Source organism: Pocillopora damicornis, chromosome 12 (assembly GCF_964200805.1).
Source record: "Pocillopora damicornis chromosome 12, jaPocDami1.2, whole genome shotgun sequence".
NCBI classification, from domain to species: domain Eukaryota; kingdom Metazoa; phylum Cnidaria; class Anthozoa; order Scleractinia; family Pocilloporidae; genus Pocillopora; species Pocillopora damicornis.
The window spans coordinates 15,828,768-15,853,108 of NC_142681.1; the positions used below are offsets into that span (position 1 = coordinate 15,828,768).

Below are 24,341 nucleotides of genomic sequence, written 5' to 3' on the forward strand. Positions count from 1 at the left end.
TATCAAGCAGAAAGTTGATTGATTGTAGACTCGTTGTATTCCCATAGATCTTGTGAAGAAAGTTCAATTTGAGAAGATCAACCCATCGTTTTTACAATGTCCATGTTAATTATTTTTCTTCAGTATCTTGGGGGAATCCTTATCATTATTTCTGTCGTCACATGATAAAGTTCCGTCCTCCCCACCTCTACCCCCTCCCTAACCTCTGAAAAGCTCGTTCCCAGTTTGCCCGGGATTTATAATGACCAAAATGGCGGAGTATTGGATTCATGAAATACACAAATTGCTTGAGAGTAAATGAGGGTTGTGTTTGGTCTCATAAAATGGAGAATTACCACGTGTTAGAGCTTATTGGAGAGGGCTCTTTTGGAAAAGTTTACAAAGGGCGCAAGAAATACAGTGGTCAGGTAAGGGTTGTGAAATAAGAGCTCTATGTTTTGAATTGACGGCGGGAAAACTGTCAAAATTCTTACATTTTGCACAGGAATTAGATTTTCTTCGCGGAGTTCTTCTAACCTGATATGTTGCATCACTAAAAACAGTTATTAAAAACTAAATCCATGTTCAGCTGAAAATGTATGGCACAGTAAACTGAGGAATATGACAGCTTAATCACTGTTTACATATGGAGAGTGTTAGTACCTGTATGTAGTGCTCTTTCAACAGAACATACTTGGAAGTTGAGGGTGCAGCGGGAATACGATGCAACACAAACATTTTGCTGGAGTTGTATTTTGTATTGAGCTGTTGATGGGGGTGAAGGGGTTAAGAGTTGGAATCCACTGCCTCTCATAAATCTTCAATATAGAAACTTTGTACATGACATTCAGTTATTTATAATACGCTCTATTAATTTAACTTTCAGGTTGTTGCATTGAAATTCATTCCTAAAGTTGGCAGGTCAGAAAAAGAGCTGAAAAATTTACAGAGAGAAATTGACATTATGAGGAACTTGGAACATGAAAATATCATTAAGTTACTGGACTCCTTTGAAACACCCAAAGAGGTACAGTACAGAAGAAGTCTCCAGAAACTAAATAGTTTTTATCTCCACCATTAAAAATTGTCTATTTAACAAATAAATTTCCATGTTGACATGCTTCTGTTCAGTATTGTATCAGTAATCTTTTACTGTACAGACCCATGGTGACATAGGATCAATTTAAGGTAAAAAAGATAAAATTTAATGATAAAAAGTACAATGCTGTTGATGGTGACAACATATATGCATCTGTCCTCCAATAGATCATAAGTAAGAACCAATCAAAATGCGTGTAGGAATTCAGCTTCTTAAATTACAAAAATTTACTTTTTGCCACACTTTGAGATTCCAGAGAGAAAACTAACCTTTCAAAAGCTGTCCTTAGATTTTAATTTGGAATACTTCCATAGTTAGGTGACCAGAACATAACCTGCACAATGTTCTATAATTGAACTGGTATGTTGGGAAGAAAATTACACATTTTAGAAATGGCTGAAGTTGTGGTTGTACTTGCTCTGGTTTGAATTGATGTGGTCCAAATAGTTTGAGTGTAGTCTTATTGGGAACTGAAGTCTGTAATGTCACAGGTAAGTGGCTATTAAGCAATTTTGAAAATGTTGGCATCTTAATTGAATTTTACGCATGCTGAATGACAATCTTTGAAAGGTTTGGGTACTCTTTGGAATTTTAAAACACTGGCAGTGACACAATTTCATTATATGCTTTTTAATAGCAGCAATAAAAGTGTTTTGGTCACTTGACTACTTTGTCTGTACTAGAGCTTTTATTGTCACTTAGACTTAAGCAGTTGATGCCATTACAAATGTTTAATATGTTTATTGAATCATCCAGGTATGTGTTGTAACAGAGTATGCTGAGGGGGAATTATTCCAAGTACTGGAAGATGATGGTTCTCTTCCAGAGGAACAGGTTTGTGACGAGTGTTTTTTCCATTGGTTGTTTCTATTGAAAGTGGTGGAAATTTTTTTTTTGTACACTGCCAGGACATGGGATGATTCATGTTGCCTCCACCATTACTGACCTGGCTAGCTTCAGTGTTTATGTATCAGAGTATAAACAGTTTCATTTCCCATCACACATCATGATTTGTTTGTATGCACATAACACTTGAGGAACACATAATATTTATTTAAATGATGACATATCAAGCTGTAGTAATTTGCAATATCAAACACAAATAAGTTGTCTGAAAACCGTAACAACCCTGAAGGTGGCAGCAAAACATCTTGCCAAATAATAGTTTATATTAATTAATGGTGAGGGGTGGAATTAATTAAGTGATGGAAAACCCTAAGTAAGAGGTGTGTGCCACATCTGATAAAGAGAACTTTGATAATAAAGGGGTGAGTCATAATGCATAGCGCATTCCAAACACAGACAGAAGGGATACATTAACCTTTTACACCCTAACATCAGTATGCATATTCTCCATACTGTTTTCTATACAATTATTCAGTTGGTGATCATTTCCTTTATTCTCATGACCTTACAGTGTGATACAGGGGTTATACTGTTGGGAGAAATTAGATGCTAGTCACTCTCAGGGGTTAATGGGTTGACCCATCCAAGGCCAGCCTGACAGATTCAGCACTCAATGAAAGATTTCGTTTGACACCCAAGTTATATTAATTTCATTCTGAAGAGATTTAACATTTATTCTCACTGGTTACAATAATGTTGAATTGCTTTTTCAAAAACCACTCAATAAACCTGTTCTCTTAGATATGATGCTCTTTAAAAACTGAATACCATTAGTTTGAATTGAGACTTCATACTGTTCCATTAGAAAAAACTTGTTTCACAATCTTTGAAATTTTTTTCAGGTGAGAAAGATCGCATGTCAGCTTGTGAAGGCCTTGTACTATCTACACTCTCATAGGATTCTTCACAGAGATATGAAACCTCAAAATATTCTTCTTGGAAAAGGTGGTGTGGTGAAACTGTGTGATTTTGGGTATGTAGGCGAGAATTCTTGTTCTATAGATATTCATACCATCATTGGACATTCACTGTCTCTGTATCTGCTTCTATCTTTAAACTCCCTTGACCCAAATTTTGATTCTTCTGATTGATCAATTTTGGCAGGATCAAGTTTATACATTAGTATTGAAAATCATATTTTGACTTTTTTCAATATCAAAACAATAACTGTTTCAATAACTTATCATCCCATTTTTGCAACTTGATAATAATTGTAATATACATATTACTTGTAATCATAATTGTTGTAAGCAACATTTGGGAAGTATCCTTCTGAACAAAAAAATATTATGAAGTTGCCAAGCTGAGTTTTAGCTGTAATTTGTTACAAGCATAGGTATTAAATGTCTACTATTTCAACCATGTCCAGATTTGCAAGAGCAATGAGTATCAACACCCTTGTGCTGACATCAATTAAGGCAAGTTTAAAAACTCCTATAACTAGCAAGACTGGATGCATCATTCTCCCTTACAACCATCATACATTTCCTAGTATATAAGATGAGAGAATTTGACATTGCATTAAGTCTGTAATGAAAGAGAAGTTCAATCCTTGCACAGATAAGGCTTAATTCAGCAAGACCTTGTACTTATATACTGAACAACATAAACATGACAGCCTAACAAAAAACAAGTCCACTGACATGTACAGATTAACAACTCTGCTGACATGTGCATGGGCACTAAACTACACAGGAAGCCCAGTAATTAAAGATTAAATCGTCACACTGTCACTACAAAGTCAACACCCTTTAGTTGATGAATCTGTTTATTCTTGCCATCTGGTTGCCACATTCATGGGCAAAACCTGTTGAGACTTTGAAGATCTCTTTTTTCTCTTTTATACACAATGTGCTTGGTATACATTAACTTCATAAATGTCTTTATTCCATCCCCTTCAGTCAATGTTGCTATTTGTTCTATAAATTGTGCTTATTCAGTTAGAGAGAACCAGAAACAATATTGACAAGAAGGAGAAAAAGGAAATTTTAAGGCAAATGTCAGAACATTTTTGTTCACAATTGTATAGCAGATTGTGTAGTGAAATTGAAAGGATGAGTTGTGTCAATTGCTTGTGTTATTTGCACTTCTTAGTACATTAAAAAATAAAGGAAAAAAGAGAAGGTAAAAAAACAAAGCTAGAAAAGAATTTGGCTATATTCAACAGACACGCAGTCAAACCCACCTAATATTTACCTGGACACCACTGATTGTTCTCTTTCTTCTAGTAGGGAACTCCATTATACATGTCTCCTGAACTGGTTCAAGAGAAGCCTTATGATCACAACTCTGACCTCTGGTTTGTATCTCAAATTGTACATTGTATTTATGTCTCACTGTGAGTGATTTCTCTTTTGTGTTTTAATTATTTTCTTTAGTTGAATTTGATTTTTACTTTTTGTGGATTTTCACAATCATTGTCCTTTTCATTATTGTCATCACTGATGTTGCCATTGTCATGGTCATCATCATTGCCATGGTCATTGCCATCATTGCCATCATCATTGCCATGGTCATTGCCATCATTGCCATCATCATTGTCATTATCATTACCATTGAAATTTTTCAATATGATCATTAACCCTGTAGTTGTCATAATTTTCATTATCATGATTATTTATAATAACTGCAAGGCAGTGAGAGGCAGAACTTTAATCTCTGGTTTGAAAATTTGTAACATCTCTAGTTGTGTAGTTCATGTCAGAAAATTTAGTTCTGTACATAAAATGAAGGTTACAAATTTAAATTAAAGGATGGTATTAATTGTATGCTATTGTTAAATATGTATTAATGTGTGTCAGACTATGTATATATTCTGAAATACCAGTATTTGTTTTTGAAAATCATTTTTGAATAACTTTTACTGCTTATCCATATTTCCTAGGTCAGTTGGGTGTATTTTATATGAACTGTTTGTTGGAACGCCACCATTTTATACCAACAGTATATTTCAGCTTGTGAACCTTATCTGCCGGGTATGTGTCAATGTGTTGATAGTAATAGTTTTTGCAAACTTTGCTTCTGGATTCAAATTCTATGGATATTTTCAGTGGTACCTAGACTAATGATTAAATGTTTGAACCTTGATCAGGACACTGTTAAATGGCCAGAGAATATGAGCCCTGATTTTCAGGTTGGTAAATTTGCTCTGTCAGTAGATAATTATGTAAGATGCATTGGCCAATAACTTAGAGAGTTGGACTTCAAATGGAGAAGTGCTGGTCCAACCCATAGCTAGATCAAGGTATTGATTTTCACAGCATTGTACAACTCAAAAACTTTATTCCGTGCTCTTCTTGATGGTTACTCACACAGAATAATATATCAAACTAACATGTAAATTTGAGCAAAAAAAAACAATTGTTTAAATAACAAAAGAAAAAGACTTTTGTCCAGTCATGAGCTTTATTAACAATTCCTGTGATTTCAAGTATAATTCAAATAACAACCATCAAATATATTTATCATAACAACACAAGGTGTTCAGAGAAACACTTTATTCTTAAATGTACTTAATCCTCCTCAACCAAAACAAACAGAAACATATCACAATTTTTAAATGTTTTTTCAGAGTTTTCTCCAAGGCCTTCTTACTAAAGAACCCAAAAAAAGGCTTTCATGGCCTTATTTACTCAGACATCCATTTGTAGCAGATGGAGTAAATGGTCAGTTAAGTTTATTGAATTTACACCTATACTTAGCTTTTGTCACAATATTGTTAAACTGGGTTTGAATTTCAAGAGAGCGTTTACAATAACAGAGAATAACTGTGCCAAGGTTTTTGTCACCTGGCTACCACAGCTGTCACATTGTGCAGTGTTGTCTTGGAGTGTATGAGCCAATTTCAGTCAGTTTTGTAACATTATTTCTCATTACACAAAACCTGTGGTTGACTGTAAAAATATTGATTTATTTTAGATAGTAAACATTATTCAGACATAGTACTCTAGTATTAATACCACAGTCTGTTTTAAAATTCTGGTTACTGTGGCACTCAGAACAGTCACATTGTTTTGTGTGGCTTAGTGTTTATGAGCTTATTTCACTCAGTTTTCATATCTTATGATTGGAGTTTGTGAAGTCATGATTTCCTGATTCAGGGCAGGAAACTTTCACTTGTCCCTTCAGTTTGTTTTGCTTGTCTGGATCATGAGCTCATGATTTTCCTTGTCCAAATGAAAACTTTTTCCCATCCCATAAATTCAGATGGCCCAAGTTTCCTGCCCTCAGATTGACAGGTGTGTCCTTGGACATGAGTGAGTTAAAATTCTTTGTCACTGAATAATTTTTTTTAAAATTTGTGAATCAATATTCTCCTGTGTTTTGGTCTCTCATCAGAAGCTGAATTGGAAAGATTTAGTACTCCAGAGATGTTTGAGAAATTTGGAAATTCAGCAAGCAATGTCAATAAAACTACTAAGGCTAAAGGAAAAACTCAGGAAAGCAAGACAAAGGTTTGTGGGACAAGGCTTCTTCATTTATACAGCTGCATTTTCAAATCTTTTTACTTAAACTTGTGTGATTAAATGAACTTACAACTAAACAAGGATTTCAAAATGACAAGTGCTTATTCCACAACCAATCAGAAATTCAGCAGAGGTTAAATGAGCATGTTTCTATCCTCATCTTCTCACAGATCCTTGCTTACACTATATGCATGGGCCTTGAATTGAAGCCATAAAAACTAGATCAGTTTGTAACTTGCTTTTGGAACCTAAACTTGGCTGTTAAGAGTTATTTGTTTGGGATGAAAGTAAAACAAGTTCTCAAATAAAGTGTTAACCTTGTTGAAATTCATTGCATTTTTATTACATGACTGTGAAACTGAAATTGTTTTTTTCTCTTTATAATAACCAAAAATGCAGAAAGAGGCTGGTACTGGGGAGGTACGTCCATCATGGATAAGAAAGCTTCAGCAACAGCAGGAAGGAACACAGCAAAATAAACAGAAAGAAAATGATCCAAAACAAGAAAACAAAGAAAAAGGGAGACAGGAATCAAAAAAGAAAGCACAGAGTAATATACCAAAGAAGAAAAAGCTTCCTTTAGTAAAGGAAACAGAAACAAAACCAGTGACAAGTTCTAAAGAGGCTAAAGAGGCTAAAGAGAAGGTGAAAACTATGGAAGAAAAAGCTGTTGATGGTAAGAACTTAGAGTCATTTTTTTTCTGTCAGCTGATAATTTTCATACTTACTTTGTCCTTGTGATGCTATTGATTAAAAAAAACTGATCTGGACTATGAGCAGTTAATTTGTATAGTTTTTCATAATTGGAAACAAAGATCACCTGGCAACATAAAAGGGACATGGAAAAATTTGTAATGATAGATCAGAAATGACAGAATTACTCAAGAGAAGTTTTGAATTGCAACAAAATGAAAGAGAAAGATGATAATTTACATTGTTTAACATGTATGTGTAGATGATTGGGAGGTGAAGCTGGACGACAGGCCTGTTACTACTGACAGAGTAGGACATGAAATCAGTGATGACTATGACAGAGAGGTATCAGTTATTGAACAAGTCTTAGCTGCGGCAGTGAAGAGAAGAGAGGAAAAGGGCAAGACTGGCCATGGAGGACAGGTGAACAGCAAAAATTAAAGTTTTCATATCCACTAGCTGATTGAATATTGAGGATGATTTTGCAAGGAGAAGTTATATAAATCACTTCTGGGAGTTAATCCTTTGATCCCAAATAGTGACTAACATCTAATCTCTCCTTACAATATTACCCCTGAATCAAACAGTAATGTTGTGGGAATAAAGGAAATGATCACCAACCGAAGAAGCTCTTGATTTTTAAACAAATTCTCCTTGTCTGCACCTTAGGAAATGTCTAGAGAACAGTATGGAGAATATGCATACTGATGTTAGGGTGCAAATGGTTAAAGGGTTGAATATTTATTATTTTTGATTAGGAGGAACTTGATAGTGAAGAAGAATGGGACTACCTTGTGGAACTGACTGACAAGATTGTGACAAGTAGTTCTCAAAAAGACAGCAGTGAAGAGGATGATAGGATTCCAGAGAAACTTATGACTGATGCAGCTTTTATCAGTAAAGTGCAGAGTTCACTAGAGACTGTGGCAGTACAAGTCTTAGATGGCCTGCTGGAGGGAGCATCTCGTTTTCGACAAATTTTGAGAGTGTTAAGAAGTTTGTTGATGACTGCTTGGTAAGTAGCTCTTACATACATACCTTTGTTTTTTGTGGTGATATTTACATTTCAGTTCCCTGGTCTGATTTGTAACTCTCAGTGCTATTTGTTGTGCAGCTTGTTGCAGGTTGCTTATTATTTCTCGAGACTTTTGTGTTTAATAGAGATTACGTGCTCAAGTTGATAAGTGCATCTATCCTCATCAGCTGTTTGCTGGTTAATGCTGTTAAGGAGGCTACTGCATTTTGTCCATAACTTGTAAAGTAAAGGTTCTTACCAGTTGTCTGCTGGTTATTGCCATTTATTATGTCAATGACTTGTGGAGTAAAGGGTTGAAATTAAATCAAGATACTTATTCCTACTTGCTAATTTGCTAAAAGAGGTTAAGTCTATGTCATATTAGATTTTCATTGTTATTAAATTCTAAATATCTCTTATGCTACTGACAATATTTAACCAGCTGTCTATTTCACATTAAAAATTTAAGCCCACCAGAAGTTAAGTTCAAATTTTCAAGCTCACTTGGTATTCCTGAGGACAGTGTCACTCTCTTGGTACAGTTGCTTAGAAAATCTAGTCTTTCTCAGGTAAACATTACATATTTTATAATTATACCTATAGATATTGCTCATAGATAGATATTGTAAGACAGCCAAAACGGTTAGCTCAACAACAGATTTGAGATTAAGATTTACAGGTTTATTAAATCAAGACAAACAATGAAAACAATTTAAAAAAAGGGGAACAAGCAAGACATAGGTTATTGATAGCTGTGCATGCTAAAATGGCTGGAATAATTCTTTAGAAGACTACTGAAACTGTGTGTGACGAACCAACTGAAACGAACTGATTTACTGAACAGGAAGTAGCCAATTTATGGGGAAAAGGAAGAAATTAAACAAAAACTATAAACTAAATAAGGTTAGGGAGTGACATTTGAACGTACATCTACCGATATCTACAGGGTTAACAAAAAAGAACTATGATTATAAAGAAGAAAGTATCGAAAAGAATGCAATTGGAATATCTAAAGTACCTGTGTGGAAAAATAAGAAGAACCAAAAAAATATATGTGAAAATACACTTAAAAATACCCTAAAGTAACCTTGTCACATTGTTCTAGTGATTTAAAATTAACGTCTGTTTTTCCTCAATGTAGCAGCCTTGGGCAGTCCAGGTTATTGTGGATTTGCTGAATTTGTTGACAGTTTACCTAAGGAGCTGCATTCCTATAGGCAGTGACTTCATGAAAGAAAGGTGAATTAGATCGCATTGACTTTATATTTTTGCCCTTTGTGTGCTCATAACATCATACACAGAGATGACGTCCTATTTGGTCTGTTATCATTATCATTATCATTATCATTCCCACTTAGAGGGAGTCCATTGTGTCAATCACGAGAATGATCAGAGGCGTAGCTAACACTTTAAAAGATTTCCACGTCTTATCGTTATGTTGCTGCTCTATCATATGTGTCAGTAGGTTCATATTCATGCCATATCATTTATGGTTTCCTTACTTTGAAATGTAATTCTGCATATGACTACCCTTTTTCCCTTTAGTTCAGCCATTTTGAGCTATGGAAAGCAATTTACGGGTGTTTTACCAACACTGATGCAGCATAGCCAGGACAAAGAACTCTCCTTACGACAGGCAGCCTTAGAGGTGTGTTCCATATCGTGTCCTTACTGGTAGTTCACTTATCTAGGAGATTCTTGGCCCTTTATCCTTACTTTCAAGAATCACCATGATTTTTTTATTTAGTTAAGTCACAAAGAAACTAGATGTGATTACTGGGCACTATTTTGCATTAAAAATTTTTATGTTAACAAGCTGTCTTAAAGTTGTGAAGGTAATTTAGTGTTAACAACTGGGTTGAAAACGTAAATTAGCCACCGTAAAGAGTAAAAAAGCTGACGTTTCGAGCGTTAGCCCTTCGTCAGAGCGATAGACGAAGATAGACTTCGCTCTGACGAAGGGCTAACGCTCGAAACGTCAGCTTTTTTACTCTTTACGGTGGCTAATTTACGTTTTCAACCCAGTTGTTAACACTAAATTACCTTCTATACTCTCCCACCGACGCAGCACCACAGTTTCTTTAGAAACTTACCCCTTCATTCATTTGTCTTAAAGTTGTGTTTCGTTTGCCCATCAAACGTGAGGACAAATGTAAGGGTTTTTCATGATATTAGAGGACTGAGATGACAAAGGTTAGTTATAAAATAAAATAAAACAATCTTCTGAGTAGATGACATGGAGCTTTTTCAAAGAGTAAGGAAAGAAGTCGGAAATTGCATTTGTTTTTACTTTACTTTCCCCCCGTGTGCCAAGTTTTCAACCAATCTGATTCAAAGCTTGACGTGACTTCTCTCGTGCAAACAGTGCGTTCAGTATCTATGTGAAGTGATAGACAAGCACGATGATACAGTAGCTGAAGAGTTCTACGACAATCTTATTACCTGTGATATAAAGAGCGTGGATTGCCTCATTTCTGCGCTTCATGGGGAACCAAGTGCCATACAAAGAGTTAAAGGTACAATTTATGGTTCAGCTCCATTCGAAAAATTTTCAACTGAGCATCGAAAGTAATCTGGCATTGGTTCGGGTTTGCTTTACCTCGCGATGTGATTGGTCCATAAAACACGCGCCACTTTCTTAACCAATCAGCTTCAAAACTAAAACCAAAAGAGATTGGTCACCTACATTTTCCCGCCATGAGCAGTTTGCTTGTTTATACTTTGAATTCTGATTGGCTTTTTGTGATATTCTCTTTTCTTGTTGAAATCGCGATAATTATTTTTGTTCTATATTATTCAGTTCAAAAGTGCCTATCTAGGTTTCAGAGATATATAGGACTAAAGGTTGGTGTAGAACTGATTCCGATTTAGTGCCGTAAAACCAAAACCGAAGTAATCACAACGGCCGGTCGGAATACATGACAAGGAGCCAATAAGAACGCAAAGGACAGCGCGGGAAAACGCGAGGGACTAATTCGCGATAAGTTTTAGTTTTGAATCTGAATTGTTGAGGGAATAGCGCAAGTTTTGTGGATCAATCACATAGCATAGTGAAGCAAAACCAAAACAAATCCTGATCACGTTCGACACTCTTTGCTCTATTTGACTGCGGATCGAGAGGTCTTTTTCTGTCTTTGTCGATTCGTTGTGTTATGTTCTTGCACAAGACACATAACTCTCACAGTGTACTTTTTACGACTTTGAATTTTTTTCGAATTAGGTGCGATCAGTGATTCTCCATCTGCGAGGGCGACGATAATGCGCCCGCAAGTTGTTGCTTTAACGACGTTACTGGCTCTGGTGACCTCTTCAAAGACTACAAATAGCAAATCCAACACAAAAGGAAACTTAGCCAGCTTTGTAGCAAAGAAATTACTTCACCCGTCTAATGAAAACTGCGTGGATCTTCTACACCAGTTTCTACAGCACAAAGCCTCGTCTTTGTCAGTCTTGAACTTTCTTGCTGAACTTTGCATGGTGTCCAGGGACTTCAGTCTGCATCTTACGAGACAAGCAAAATGGATAGTTTCGTTAACAAAGTGTTTAACAAGCTGCAATGGAAAGGATGCCAATTGTAAAGAGACTTGTTCTGTTTTACAAATTTTGTGTTGCATGGTGACGAATGCAGAGAACATTCCTACCGAGTAAGTGTTAGATGCAATTGCGGGTTCAAAGTCCGAGCAATTTTCACGTGAGCGTCGAAAGTAATCTGTGATTGGTTCAGAAAACTGATGCCACTTTCTCAACCAATCACAAATCGCGGCTTGGTCGCTTGCGTTTTCCCTCGCTTTAGGCAATTGGTTGTTTTTACGTGGAATTCTCATTGGCTCTCAAATGTAGTTTCCTTCCTCTGATTGACCGTTGTCGTTACTTTGGTCTTGGTTTTACGAAACTCAATCAAAAAGCACTCTTTTGCTGGTTAAAAGTAATCTGGTCTTACTGCTTTACTTCGCTTTGTGATTGGTTTAGAGACGCATCTGCTTTGTTTATTGTCGCAGGATTTCCGATTGCGCAGACCACATTGTCTCCATTTTCACTGGGACAAGTGTGTTTACAATCCAAGTTCTGTCAGCCATGTTGCTTGCGAGACTGACCAGTTCAGATCCCAAATTGCAGTTTGATCAGAGTGAACAGCTTTTAGACGCCATCGCTACAGCTCTGACAGGAATTCCACCGGTTAGTGGTCAACAGCTCCTCTAGCAACCTAGCTAACTTCTCTGAGTTTCAACTTGCTTGCGCTTTTCCCAAAAGGGGAATGAGTTAGTTGTATTGTTAGAGGGCATTACAGTATACAACCAATCAGAGAAGAGAGGTTATGTACCGCTCGTTAAAAACGGAGAAATCATATGGCTAGTGTGACAGCGTGACTCCTTACGCCTGAAAACGTGAGCCTTGCATGTGATAGCGTTACACTTGGGTGACAATGGGATTGCGTTACATCAAATCGCCATTTTGGATGGCAATAAGAACTTATGATTGGTTTATTTGTACCACATGGTACATAATTCTCTTCTCTGATTGGCTCTGTATCATAGTGCCCCATAGTGTCAGTCAAAACGTCTCACTGAATCAAATGGCTTTTTTTTTCAGATTCCACAGATGCTTGTTGGAGTCAATGGTGGCCTTCTGGATGGCTTTACAGAGTTGCTAGAATATTGCCTCATGCAGGTTTTTAAACGTTTGCTCCATGTTTTCTTACCGCTTCTTTCAGTTGTAACTGTGTGTACTTATATGTTGTATCAAAACTTTAACGGTTAACATTTAGTACGAAGAAGACCGTGGTTAAAAGTTTGTTCGGTCCTTCTCAATCAATCGGATGGTGGACCAATCACGATTTGGTTGCTCACGTTTCCCGCTTCTAAAGAAGTGCGTTCATTGGGCTACGTTCGATGTCTTTTGTTGGAGACGTACTCAGTGTTCTCCCTTATTTTAAACACGAAAGTTAAAATAAATTCTCAAACCAGTATGGCAATCCTTTTTTCGGTTGCGTTTCAAGAATTCTAAGCGATTCAAGACAGTAATAAGAAGAGCTACTGGTGTTAAATTTTACCGATTACTTTGTACGTACAGGATAGTGGGTCCAGAGTGCATTACCAAGTTGTTGAGAGCGGTCTTTGGAACAGTGTATGGTGTGCAGTTGGTCTTGCTCTGAATACAGAACCAGAGGAAGCACTAGTTTTGAGGTAAGTTATTATTTATCGCCTTAGTAAGGGGTAGAGGAAATGGGGGGGGGGGGGTCACAAAAATTCCCCGACCCTCACCCCTCCAGAAGTACTAGTTGTGAGGTAAAAGATCAGTCACTATTTATCGCCTGGGGGGGGGGGGGCCCAGAGGGAGTTGGGGGATCACATAAATTCATAATCCCCCAAACCCCCCCCCCCCCACCCTCCAGGAGCATTAGTTTTGAGGCTAGGGATCAGTTATTATTTACCGCTAGGGCGGAGAACAGAGGGGATTGGGGGCTCACAAAAATTCAAAATCCCCGGAGAATGGAGAAATGGAAAATTTACGTTTTTATATTGTTATGTGATTTTTGTCAATGAGCAGTAAAGTTATCAAGGTATGATGTTCTCATGGAAGTTGATAAAAGCGATTCATTGCTAAATTTTCATTTCTTTCTCAGAGATTTAGAGGCTGTGATGGAAGAAGTGAACATCAGAGTGGGTGTTGTTCAGTGGGGGGTGATATCACATAGTGGCTTAGAACATCTCTTACGTGTTTCACATGACCTGTTTACCAAAGTAAGTCTGAGTATCAAGGAAGTTTGATGACGTTTTCCGTTATTTTTAATGTTTTGTTTTCTACGTTAATTAGAGTTGAAATAAGTTTCAGTTAGCCAAGACTGAGGTAGAATTTATTTTTTCTCTATTTAGGTCCCGTTGCAGAGTATATTGAAGTTTGTTGAACCTCCTACACATGCAGTCTCTTGTTTGATTAGAATGCTTACAACACCGTTCGTGGAGCAGCTATCTAAACAGTGAGTGTTTCAGCCTTTTCTGGGGATACTCGATTCCTATTCTCTATTCCTACTCTACTTTGACCATAATGCCATTCGGTGGCTCCGGGTCGAGAGTCCTGGGTTCCATACCTAGTCGGGTCAATGTGTTGTGTTCTTGGGCAAAACACTTCAGTCTCACCATGCCTCTCTCCACCCAGGAGTACAAATGAGTTCTAGGGAATTGTCAGGGAAATCTTCTTCTCTTCAGTGCCTCTACGTGGGTGAGAAAAAGTAAGGGGGTCACTTGCACCCCAGAGCTCCACGAAGAGAATTTTAATTTTCTTTTTTTGCATGAACCTTTAGCCTTCAAGTTGAGGATCACTCGCTGTGTGATTAAGTAAAGGATAATGGCGTTTTAATTTCAACGCAATGATCTTGTTTTTATCTTCCAGTTTAGCTAGTTTTACGTATGAAAAGAAAGGAGAAGAAGGAGATGTCCTTCAAGCTTTTATGAGAAAGGTAATTTTTTACAATCCTGAGCGTGAATTCTATTCTGATGTTGCAAATCGTACATCTTTTTTCTCGAATTGGATCTCATGGTATAGAAGTGATTATACCCATAGTTTACCTATGGTAATAGTCATTGTTACTTTTTGTCAACCAGTAAGACCAGGTCTGTGGTAATTCTTACCTCAAAAATCTTGTTCACCCCCCAGGGGTAGGGTACTTCCCAGAGTTGAATGTATGTGGGTTCCTCAACAAAGGATTATCTTTTTCAGAATAGTGATTTACGACCAGGGAAGGGGGGGCGAGGGAGTTAGCGAGTTGGGGTAAAGAAAAGAGTAAGGAAAACTGTTATTGATGTGCTAAGAAAGCGTTTAATGATAGATTTGAAGGGCTGCTCAAGAAAAAGAGAAGGAAAATGTACATCTTTTTTCCTCGCTTTTTGTCAAAAGACGCTACAAGGGTATGGTGCTTTGTTGTGGGTACATCATAGGGGGAATCATTTTCCATGGGAAGGCTGTTTGGACCTAAGTCGTACACAAATGGGTAACGGTTTGGCTCGGAGCATCCCTGTACCAGAGATTTTAAAGAACCGTTTCTGCCCGGGGGATTAACAAGCACAATTAGCTTCAAAGTTTGGCCTTAGTTGTTGAGACAAATAAAACGTCCTTAGCAAATGTGGTCGGCACACGTAACTGTTCCGCACGATTTTATATACTACTAAGAAAAAAAAAAGTTAAATAGTTCAACATAGTGTCTAAGTGCTTGTATGTAATATTCGATGTGCTCCATAATTAAGTAATGCTTAGCGCTCAACCATCGAGTTATGGATGCACTCGGGAGGCTGCTACGCACGAAAGTAGCTAAGAGTCGCACGAAGCGATAGCCGAGAGCGACTCTAGCTTCTTGAGTGCTTAGCAAACCTCCCGTGTACATCCATAACTCGATGGTTGCTTGCTGCACACTAAACATTTCTTTTAGAACATTGAGACTTTCAAACATCTTTCGTTTCGTGTTGAAAAAAGAAAAGTAAAACAAACTGATGTCAGCATACAACCCACGGGTAAAAGAAAAGAATGGAGCGTATCAGCTATTTAGAGTGCGCGCTTTTTTAAAGCTAAGCTATTATTCACATTTCCTTCAGTCATGACCATTCTATGAAATTCTTTGCAGATCATCAAGATTTTCTACTTCCCGTTTGCAGTTGACATCGAGGAACATCTCCTTCACGATACACAAAGGTGAACCCGGCCATCGTGAACATGTTTTGTCTTGTGTGGGGTATCTTTTGCCTTGTACTAAAACACTTTCTGTCTGTGTTCTCTTGCGCTAGTACTTTGTACGAACACCGACTTATTCCTAACCTGCTGGAGTTTTCATCAAAGTTTTTGCTTGTAGAAGACTTGGAGCTTGCTCTCGGTAAGTAAGATATGCGATCTTGTCGTTAGAAGAATTTTGGTGTCAGACAAGGAGTGGGAAAAACCGAACAGGGCTGATAGGAGCGAAGGAGGGGTGTACACCTCCTGGACCCTCCCTTTAGATCTGACAGATGCCTTTTTTCGGAGAAAATGAAGATACTTAAAGAAAAGTGACGTGTTAATCGCAACAAGCAGCGAAAGGATTAATACTTCACTGTTATTCACTAGTCACGGGAAAAACGTGACAACTTATCTGAGGTCTGGTGCGTTGCATCCTTATATTAAGAAAGCAAAAGTTTCCCAAAGAAACAAAGTGATTTTGTTCGCAGCTTATTCCTGTTGATTCTTTTTATTATTATTATTATTATTATTATTATTATTATTATTATTATTATTATTCTGTGTGCATTTTCAGGCCTGATCGCTAGGTTGGTTTTTAGTGATGAAATCTTTGTAACACAACTAGCAAGAGATATCACAAACCAAAAGGTAAACTTAGTTGCAAAAAATTTAATAAAACTTAAATATAACTTAAATATTCCACTCTCTCTGAACTCCACGTCTGCTGTCCAAGAGAAAAATACCAATGATCCTGCTCAATGAGTAATCAGAGTGAAGCGAGATTTTTCTCATTTTAAGCGGATTGTTGAAGAAATGAATTTTTTTTTACTTGTTTTCTGACCTGATGCTGTTCACGAATATTACAATTTTTATAAATTGTTTGGTTAAATTAAGGATGATTTCCATGCCGTTTTTCCAAAAACGGCTTAACTCTGTGTTAATAACCGGCCCTCGCACTTAAATATTTCATCTACAAACTTTACGCTCATATGTTTTTTTAGTCACCCTTTCTGACCTAATGAACAAGTTTAATTGGATGACCTTTTAATTTTACTTTAGGCTGAACCTTTCCTAACTTCACTGGTATCAGCAGATAACTCTGTTACTCTCTTGAATGACGTCATTACGATTTTGAGTCATGTATCTCGAAGTTCTTCCGAGTATGTTGCCATCGTTACAAGAGTCTTGCAAGGTGATCGAGGTAAGGTATTGAAATTATATGAAATTTTCTATTTTTCTATTTTTGTAAAGCTTCGATAAAGCCGAGTCTCCCTTTCAGAATCATACGAGCCCCTGTACAATCTGCTCACACACACGAGTTCGGCTGTCAGTGCCAACGCCTGTGGCATGCTGGGTAATATACTGAAGCACTCTGCCGTTTTTTATCCTGTTCTTCAAAGGTAAGAATCATTGATTCAAACTGAAGAAGATAATTTGGGATCTGACTTCTTTTTTTAATTATCATTAGAGCTTTCCTTTGCTCTTTGTTATTATTTACAATTAAGTTGCACAACTAATAAGGTCGATGAAATCGTGTGAAGCTCATCGTCGATATTACTGTTTGAGATTACGAGTAGCCAATGACAGCTTAAGTAAATGACGTTAACAAGTTGACTTAAACCGCGGGAAAGCGTGAATAGCGACGGCGTGATTGGTTTCACTTTCGCATCTGATTGGTCGAGAGAATGGAGCAATTTTAGACGACCAATGACAGAGCAGGAAAAACGTAGCGATTCAGGATTTCTTACAACATTGTATGATCAAAATCAAGAGGAACATTTTGAATTTCCATTTAGAAAAGTACTTTAGCCCTCTTTACCGAATTATTACACATTACTTTCTTTACTTGCAGAACGAATTTGTTGTCAACTTTGATCAGCTGTCTGAAGAGTGATGACGCCAATGTTCGAAAGGTGATTTGTTACTGCTTTTCTTGATCTGTATTGTCTCGAAGAAGGTATGGATTTCAGAGGCCAGATCTGAAAACAGGTGTGGGGTCAGGGTTTGGAGAATTGGGCGCCACACATCTACCAAGAATTTTAAGGAATCATCCTCGCCCTCGGGGTTCACGCAAACGGGTGTCTGTCTTGGAGCCGTTTGTGAAAGAATGCTACAGTATTGCAGCTCAGTTTAGGTGAATGTAGCTGTTCCTCAATTTTTTTCTTTTGGATCTCTTTAAGGATTAATGGACACTTGTGTTATCAGATGTAAATTTGTGGTTAGCATTTGCAATAAACGCGAATCCCAGTCAATCTAATATTGTTTTCGCTCGATTTATTCGGTTACATATCAAACTATTGGTTTCAACAGTTCCTTTCTAGGACCTATCATGCTGCCCCAGGAACTTGATCACGGCCAGTGAATCTTGGAAAATTGAGCCTGGATTTTTTCAGATCTAAAACAACTCAAAATATTACTGCTTTCTCCTTTATACTCCTCGTCTTTGTTTTGTTATCTTTGTTCAGGCCGCCACTTTTGCTTTGGGAAACGCAGCGTATCATAGCGATTCACTGTACAAAGCTCTGACACCAGCTGTACCTCTTTTGGTTGACTCACTAACAGACTCGGTGGCGAGAACACGAGCTAATGCAGCAGGTGAGAATCTTGTAAACTCTCTAATAGTCTCATAGAATAAATGAAATCCTTCTTAAAAATTAGTGCAATCAGTTCCAATTCCAATTTGTACCCAATTTATTGACCAGCTCCCAGTTGGCTTGTTAGCTCAATTGGTAGAGCGCTGCACCGGTATCGCAGAGGTCATGGGTTCAAATCCCGTACGGGCCTGAATTTTTTTCAGGTCCTATTTACAACTACTAGTTTCAGTAGTGTTCTTAGCTGCGAGGATCTTCTAATTTCAACAGTTCCAATTTCTTGGCCTTTGATAAATTGATATGCAAGCATTTCACAAGACTTGTAAGGGGAAATCTGCTCACTGGTAAAGTTTGCCTGTCTTCGTATCTCGCTCTTAAACGGCCGTGTCTCGATAAGAAATATCAGTTTAATTACATTCTTTCCATGTATGCCATTTGTCTAGCACCACAACCATTTTTTTTCTTGGACTGACAAGGCCATATGACAAGGTTTTGCAAAGGATTGTGTGGTATTGAACTGTGTGGACGGCTGGGCCACTTGCTGAGTTTCATTCCTAAAGAGGGTATGCATCTGTGATGGTGCTTTCGTTGTCGTTAGGAAAGGGATAACGGAACTCTGCGTTCCTCCCCAAGATTTTGTTTCCATGAAGACTGCTTGTTGATGGTGATATATTCTAACTTAGGGAATTGTTTTTTATTTTGCCCTCACCGAGCAGTTTGTTTCTATTCCGCGCAGGCGCTTTAGGTAATTTGGTGAGACATTCGCCGTTGCTCTATCAGCAGTTAATCAAGGCACAAGCACCACATGGGTAAGGAAATTGTTACTTTTGAACCTTCTGCAGTTCTACCTTGCAGTTCGGATTTGAATTCGTGTTTTAAAATTTACTTGAACAATACTGATTAGTTCGAGGACTTCTTACTTATCCTGTTTTAGTGTTCTCGACATGGCTTGCAATGACGGACACGCTGAGCCTCAGGATGCAGCTTTGAAGACTCTAAGACTTTTCTGCAGAAATCCTCGGTGCAGACAGGTTTGTTAATGATGGACGTGTGCTCCAAATCTTTGTTTTTGACCAGGTCTTTGCTGGATCTCCTTAGCTTGAGAGAAGGGAGGTTTTTATGTTAGGGAATCGTTACCGTGGAGAGATACACTGGACTTTTAGAAACAAGTCTTTTCCATCTCTTTGCACTTTCTTTTTCGCACAGGTCCTTGTATCTCTTGGAATTCAACAACGGCTCCTCAGGTTCCTGGAAAGATCCCGGATGTCTGGAGCCTGCAGTCAGCAATCCAGCGTTTCTTCAGTTCCCAGTACTGCGCGGACTAATGATAGTGTAGTATCTGAACATTGTGTTCGCATACTGAACAAGCTTAAAACACGAGGAAGTGACGCTTTACTAAACCAAAAAGACAGTGAAGAAACATCACTACGATGATGAAGGCTGTGGAAACCTGAACAGTTGATCTGAAACCGCAGAGCGGCGTTTGACTAAAAGAAGTGGACTAAGAAACACTTTTCGTGTCAAGTATGACAAAGGCAACTTACAGCTTGCTCTGGTCATCAGTGCGTTTTGCGATTGGGTGTCGTTGAATCAACACCAGGACTATAACAACAAACGGAAGTGTGACAAGGAGCCAGTACTGGAAATTCCTATGTTAAAACTAGCGAAACTGCCTAAAGCGCCGATAAGCCGATAATTCTGAATTACTATCGGCACTCCACGTAACAAAGATTTAATTTACCTACAGAGGAGAAGGAGAGTTCTTTCAGTGAAAAACTAGCTAGGGGAGAGACAGATTATAGACAACAAAAAATAGGTCACCCATAGGTTATCACGTGAGAGACATAACGAATTGCTGGAGAGACATGAGGGTATTACCTGATGTACATAAGGTTATCACGAGATGATGTGTGTGCCGAACACAGAAAGAAATCACTAGGCCTGCTGCTCTTGGCGTTTGTGTTGAGGGGGGTAATCAGAAATGATGAAAATCTCTTTTCATCTCCTAATTTCAGTACATTATCTAACAAGCAGGTTGTAAAAATAGAGTAACTTACTAGCTTAAGGGAGTTCTCTTGATGCAGCACCAAATTCTCTTAACTTTATATGAGGAAAATTTTTAACAGCAAGAAAAGAGAATTACGTGTTAGTTCCTGGGAGCTTAAGCGTTGCAAAATAGGTGAACGGGTCATGCTTAGTATTTAGTTCTGGTTAGTGGCTGTTTTCCTTCAGATCAAAATACGACCTGGAGGTTTTTAAGCCAAAGACAACGTTGTATGCAGTTATTTAGATTTTTGTTATTTTGCGCGATGGCCAAAGACAATAAGGAGTTCATCGACTTTTTAGAAACGCAAATGTTATCAGAGATGCCATTTCTTAGAATCGCACTCACTTAAAGGAAAATACTGTATATATTCAAAAATATATATTTACTGTTTGCTAAATCAACAGAAGTTATTTACGACTTTAGAGTGTTATTTCATTGACTTATTACAAAAACAGGAGTTGATACATGTTCTATTTGACTTCTCTGGGCGTTATTTTTTTAAGTGTTTACAAACCCAAACAAAAGGTTGTAAGCGTGTAGCGAGATCTGTTTTCCAAAAGCATTTCACTTCCCTCGACACGCCCATAACACGGCAAAGATTAGCAAGCAGTTAGTATTTAGAGAAACAGACAGACCTCTTTTATTCCGAAATGTATGGGAAGGGATGGTTGGGGCATAGGTGTCGTTTATCACGTGCCTTGCGCAACACAGCGGTCAAACGTCAGCGCACGTGCGAACGTTGTAATGACTAGGAAGCGTGCACTCGTGTTATCCGAACCAAGTTGTCTCACAGGAGTTATAAAGAACCAAAAGCCAGTTACGCACGGTTCTCAATAACTTTATTACATATTTGTTAAAGTTCAATCAACAGGAGAATCGTAATTGAATGAGCCTTGTGGTAGAAAAGTCTTCAGTTTTTCTTTTCCCTTCTTTTCGTTCCTTTTAAGCAAATCTATCTCTTGACTTTTAGAATAGTGTGCAAGGGAAATGGCGCGTGGGTGACCACTATTGCTTCACTTGCGCATGCCTGATGTGTAACCGCTGTATTGTCTAGCGCCGTCGCGTACGTAAGGAAACAAGTTTCTTTCAAAAATTGATTTTATTTTTTCAGATCACGTTTTTGCGGACAGGTGTTAAAATATATATCGTACGGAAATATAAATTTTACGACAACAAAAGCTAGATAATTGATGTTGAAATTAAAATATTTTTTTAAGCCACGCAGTACGCTCAAAATTTCCATATGAATAAAAAACAATCTCCGGGACCAACTTGGCAATTTTTTCGGCAGACATCAATAGCTTTCTCACTCTGAAGGCTTAGCTTTAGATGGCATATTGTTCCCCAACACAGAATAATAAATATATCTGACTGTGACAAGTTATCCCTGACTTTCGATTTACAATGGTTGGATTAGTCACGTCACTGTCTGATGGATAATATATTTGAAATTATGGATAAATAAAACGGATGAAATTTAAGTTAAATTTTATCAGCAGTATTTTCATCCATTCTTCTTTAGAACTGCGTGTTCGACTCGTCAAGGAAAGAGTAAAGCGGAGGAAAATATGAATAATACTGTAGGCCAACAGTGTTTCCTAATTGGATTGTGAGTTTAGACCAGCTGAGAAATATAAGGGTTTTAATTCAATAAGGTAACAGCAGCGCTTATTATGTCAACATTTTCAACCCACTCACCAATGTCACGTGGTGACAGAGCGGTTACGCTGAGTCACTCATTTGTTTGGTTTCGATCATCTGTTTCTTTTAACAAAAGAATGCTCTCACAACTGTCCCTCTTTCTGGTAAAATAGAACTAGTATAATTTTGGAAAAATCGAATGGAACATAGTCAAGTCTATGTACAGCCCATCCTCAATTCAAATTATGCCAAAATGGTACGTGTCCATTGTTTCTTTGGAGGAAGAAGTAGGATACTTGCTTTTGCCAGGCTCTTGGGCAGAGGAAACAAGTGGGTGCCAAAAGCAGCGATGGTCGACAGGCAAGGAGAGAGCTAATAAACTTCCGCAGCGGTTTTTCTGACGAACTCAAGCATTAGCTATGATTTTTCAGTTTTACTGCAAATATGCGTTATTATATTTCGTTGATTGTATATTGTTCATTTCATCCCTATTTTTATTCGTTTGTAAAGTTTCATCTAACTCAGCTCCTGAGCTGTAATTTTAAAGCTTTATTAAAATATCCGGCTATCCACCTTCTGTTTTCTAAGACAAGAAAGAAAACATGAGGTTATCTTTATCATCATGTTTAATCATAAGCCTAGCTAATGTCGAATGATGGAATCACCGAAATGATATATTTAGCCTGCTACTGTTGATGCTGTTGGTCAACAATATAAATTTAGCAGGTAAGAGGCCTTGTTCATCACGTGTTCCTTCCACTCACGCATGATACAAGTGTGGGCAGTTTGAAAATTTGCCATGTTGCAGGGGGTCTGTTTAGGAATGGATCACAGAGGACGTCAATGTATGACAAGAACGAAAAAGTAGCACACCCAGGCAGCCGGGTGTGTCAATGACGTTCATACCATGTTTTGACGTCTTCTACGGTCTGTTATTGAAGAGACACACGAAATCATAAAATATTTTAGTTTTATAAGAAGCGTGTATCTATATACCTGTATGACTCCGGTTTCGTATAATTGAATTTGTCGATGGTGGTTTCATCAGTGCCCTTCAAGTAAGAATTAGTCAAAATGCGTTCATAATCAGATAACTAGTAATCAGATAATCAGATAATCAGATAACTACTTAACAGCAATATTGAAGCAGTGAAAAGGTGTGCCATATAAGGACCTATGAGCTCACTAAGAGCTTAAAGCCTGAACTTTGGAATTCTATTAATGTTTTGGTTTTCCTACAAAGAGGGAAGGGGGACTATACAAATTGAATACCAATCAACTGCCAAAAAAGGAACCTCATAAGAAGATTACAGAACCTTATGGGGGGATCGTGAATCGACAAATATCCTGCGACCACCCCCCCCATCCCTTCCCCAATGCAATTGTTTTTAATTCACGGCTTGGTACTGGAAAAAGGTTCTTTTGTTATTTTGTTTGGCCGATCATTTAAATTTCCTTGCGGACAGACAAAAGACTCAAACTTTTGAAAAGAGCTTTTTATTTTACATAAGTACATTAGCCTACAAGTCATAACATTTGTTATCGGCGAATCAGTAAACCATTAGTGATGAGTTTGGGACGAGATCAGTTGTCGTATCTCCTTGTTCATCAATGGCACGCGGACAAGACAGTTCAGATCGCGCTTTTGGCAACGTTCAAAATTACTATCAACGTGAACGAAACCATAAAATTGTAGTTTCAACATAGCAAAACACCAAAATAAAAGTATTTAAACACAAATGAGCGAGGATGGTTTGTGATGGAGAAGAATTGTACATTTAAAAAATACTTGAAAAAATATTGGGTTATGTTTCGAAAGAAGCAGAATGCTTGAATAACCATATGTAAGAAGACAAGCTACGACGCGTTCATTTGTTTAGCAACTAGAGTTGATTTCACTCATTACAGATCGAAATTCTGACGCTAGAAGTGCGTAGCTCAAACTAAGAAACAGTACGGTGCAACTCAAAGAAAATTCAATTTGTGAAAATTTCGAAGGAGAGCTCCATATTTTCAGGGGCTCCGATTTGAAAATCGTCTTAAAGAGAGATCCAAATAGCACATTGGTAAATAAAGACGACAAAGCATGCAATATTACGGTTAATGCCTATAGAAAATGATCCTTTACTCTCTGTTGACATATGTAACAGCGAACAACGTTTATAACATATCGCTTCGTGACCTTATTGATGACAAAGACATA

At 37.7% G+C, this 24,341-nt stretch overlaps 1 protein-coding gene across 1 annotated transcript; it reads left to right on the forward strand.

The window, feature by feature from the left end:
* The first annotated feature begins 215 nt into the window (after positions 1 to 215).
* LOC113665822 (serine/threonine-protein kinase 36-like) lies at positions 216 to 20,894 on the forward strand. The gene is made up of 34 exons (XM_089189604.1): positions 216 to 407; positions 866 to 1,006; positions 1,835 to 1,912; positions 2,827 to 2,957; positions 3,354 to 3,402; positions 4,216 to 4,283; positions 4,869 to 4,959; positions 5,076 to 5,117; positions 5,556 to 5,649; positions 6,323 to 6,438; positions 6,850 to 7,126; positions 7,406 to 7,566; positions 7,902 to 8,158; positions 8,628 to 8,727; positions 9,300 to 9,397; positions 9,704 to 9,806; positions 10,524 to 10,674; positions 11,379 to 11,802; positions 12,157 to 12,334; positions 12,749 to 12,826; positions 13,229 to 13,341; positions 13,782 to 13,899; positions 14,032 to 14,135; positions 14,549 to 14,615; positions 15,774 to 15,841; positions 15,934 to 16,019; positions 16,434 to 16,507; positions 16,919 to 17,060; positions 17,139 to 17,259; positions 17,712 to 17,772; positions 18,325 to 18,454; positions 19,187 to 19,259; positions 19,385 to 19,481; positions 19,657 to 20,894. Exons 1-34 carry the CDS (start codon positions 270 to 272, stop codon positions 19,882 to 19,884), a joined length of 4,257 nt encoding a protein of 1,418 aa, XP_089045730.1. The 5' UTR covers positions 216 to 269; the 3' UTR covers positions 19,885 to 20,894.
* Positions 20,895 to 24,341: the final 3,447 nt, after the last annotated feature.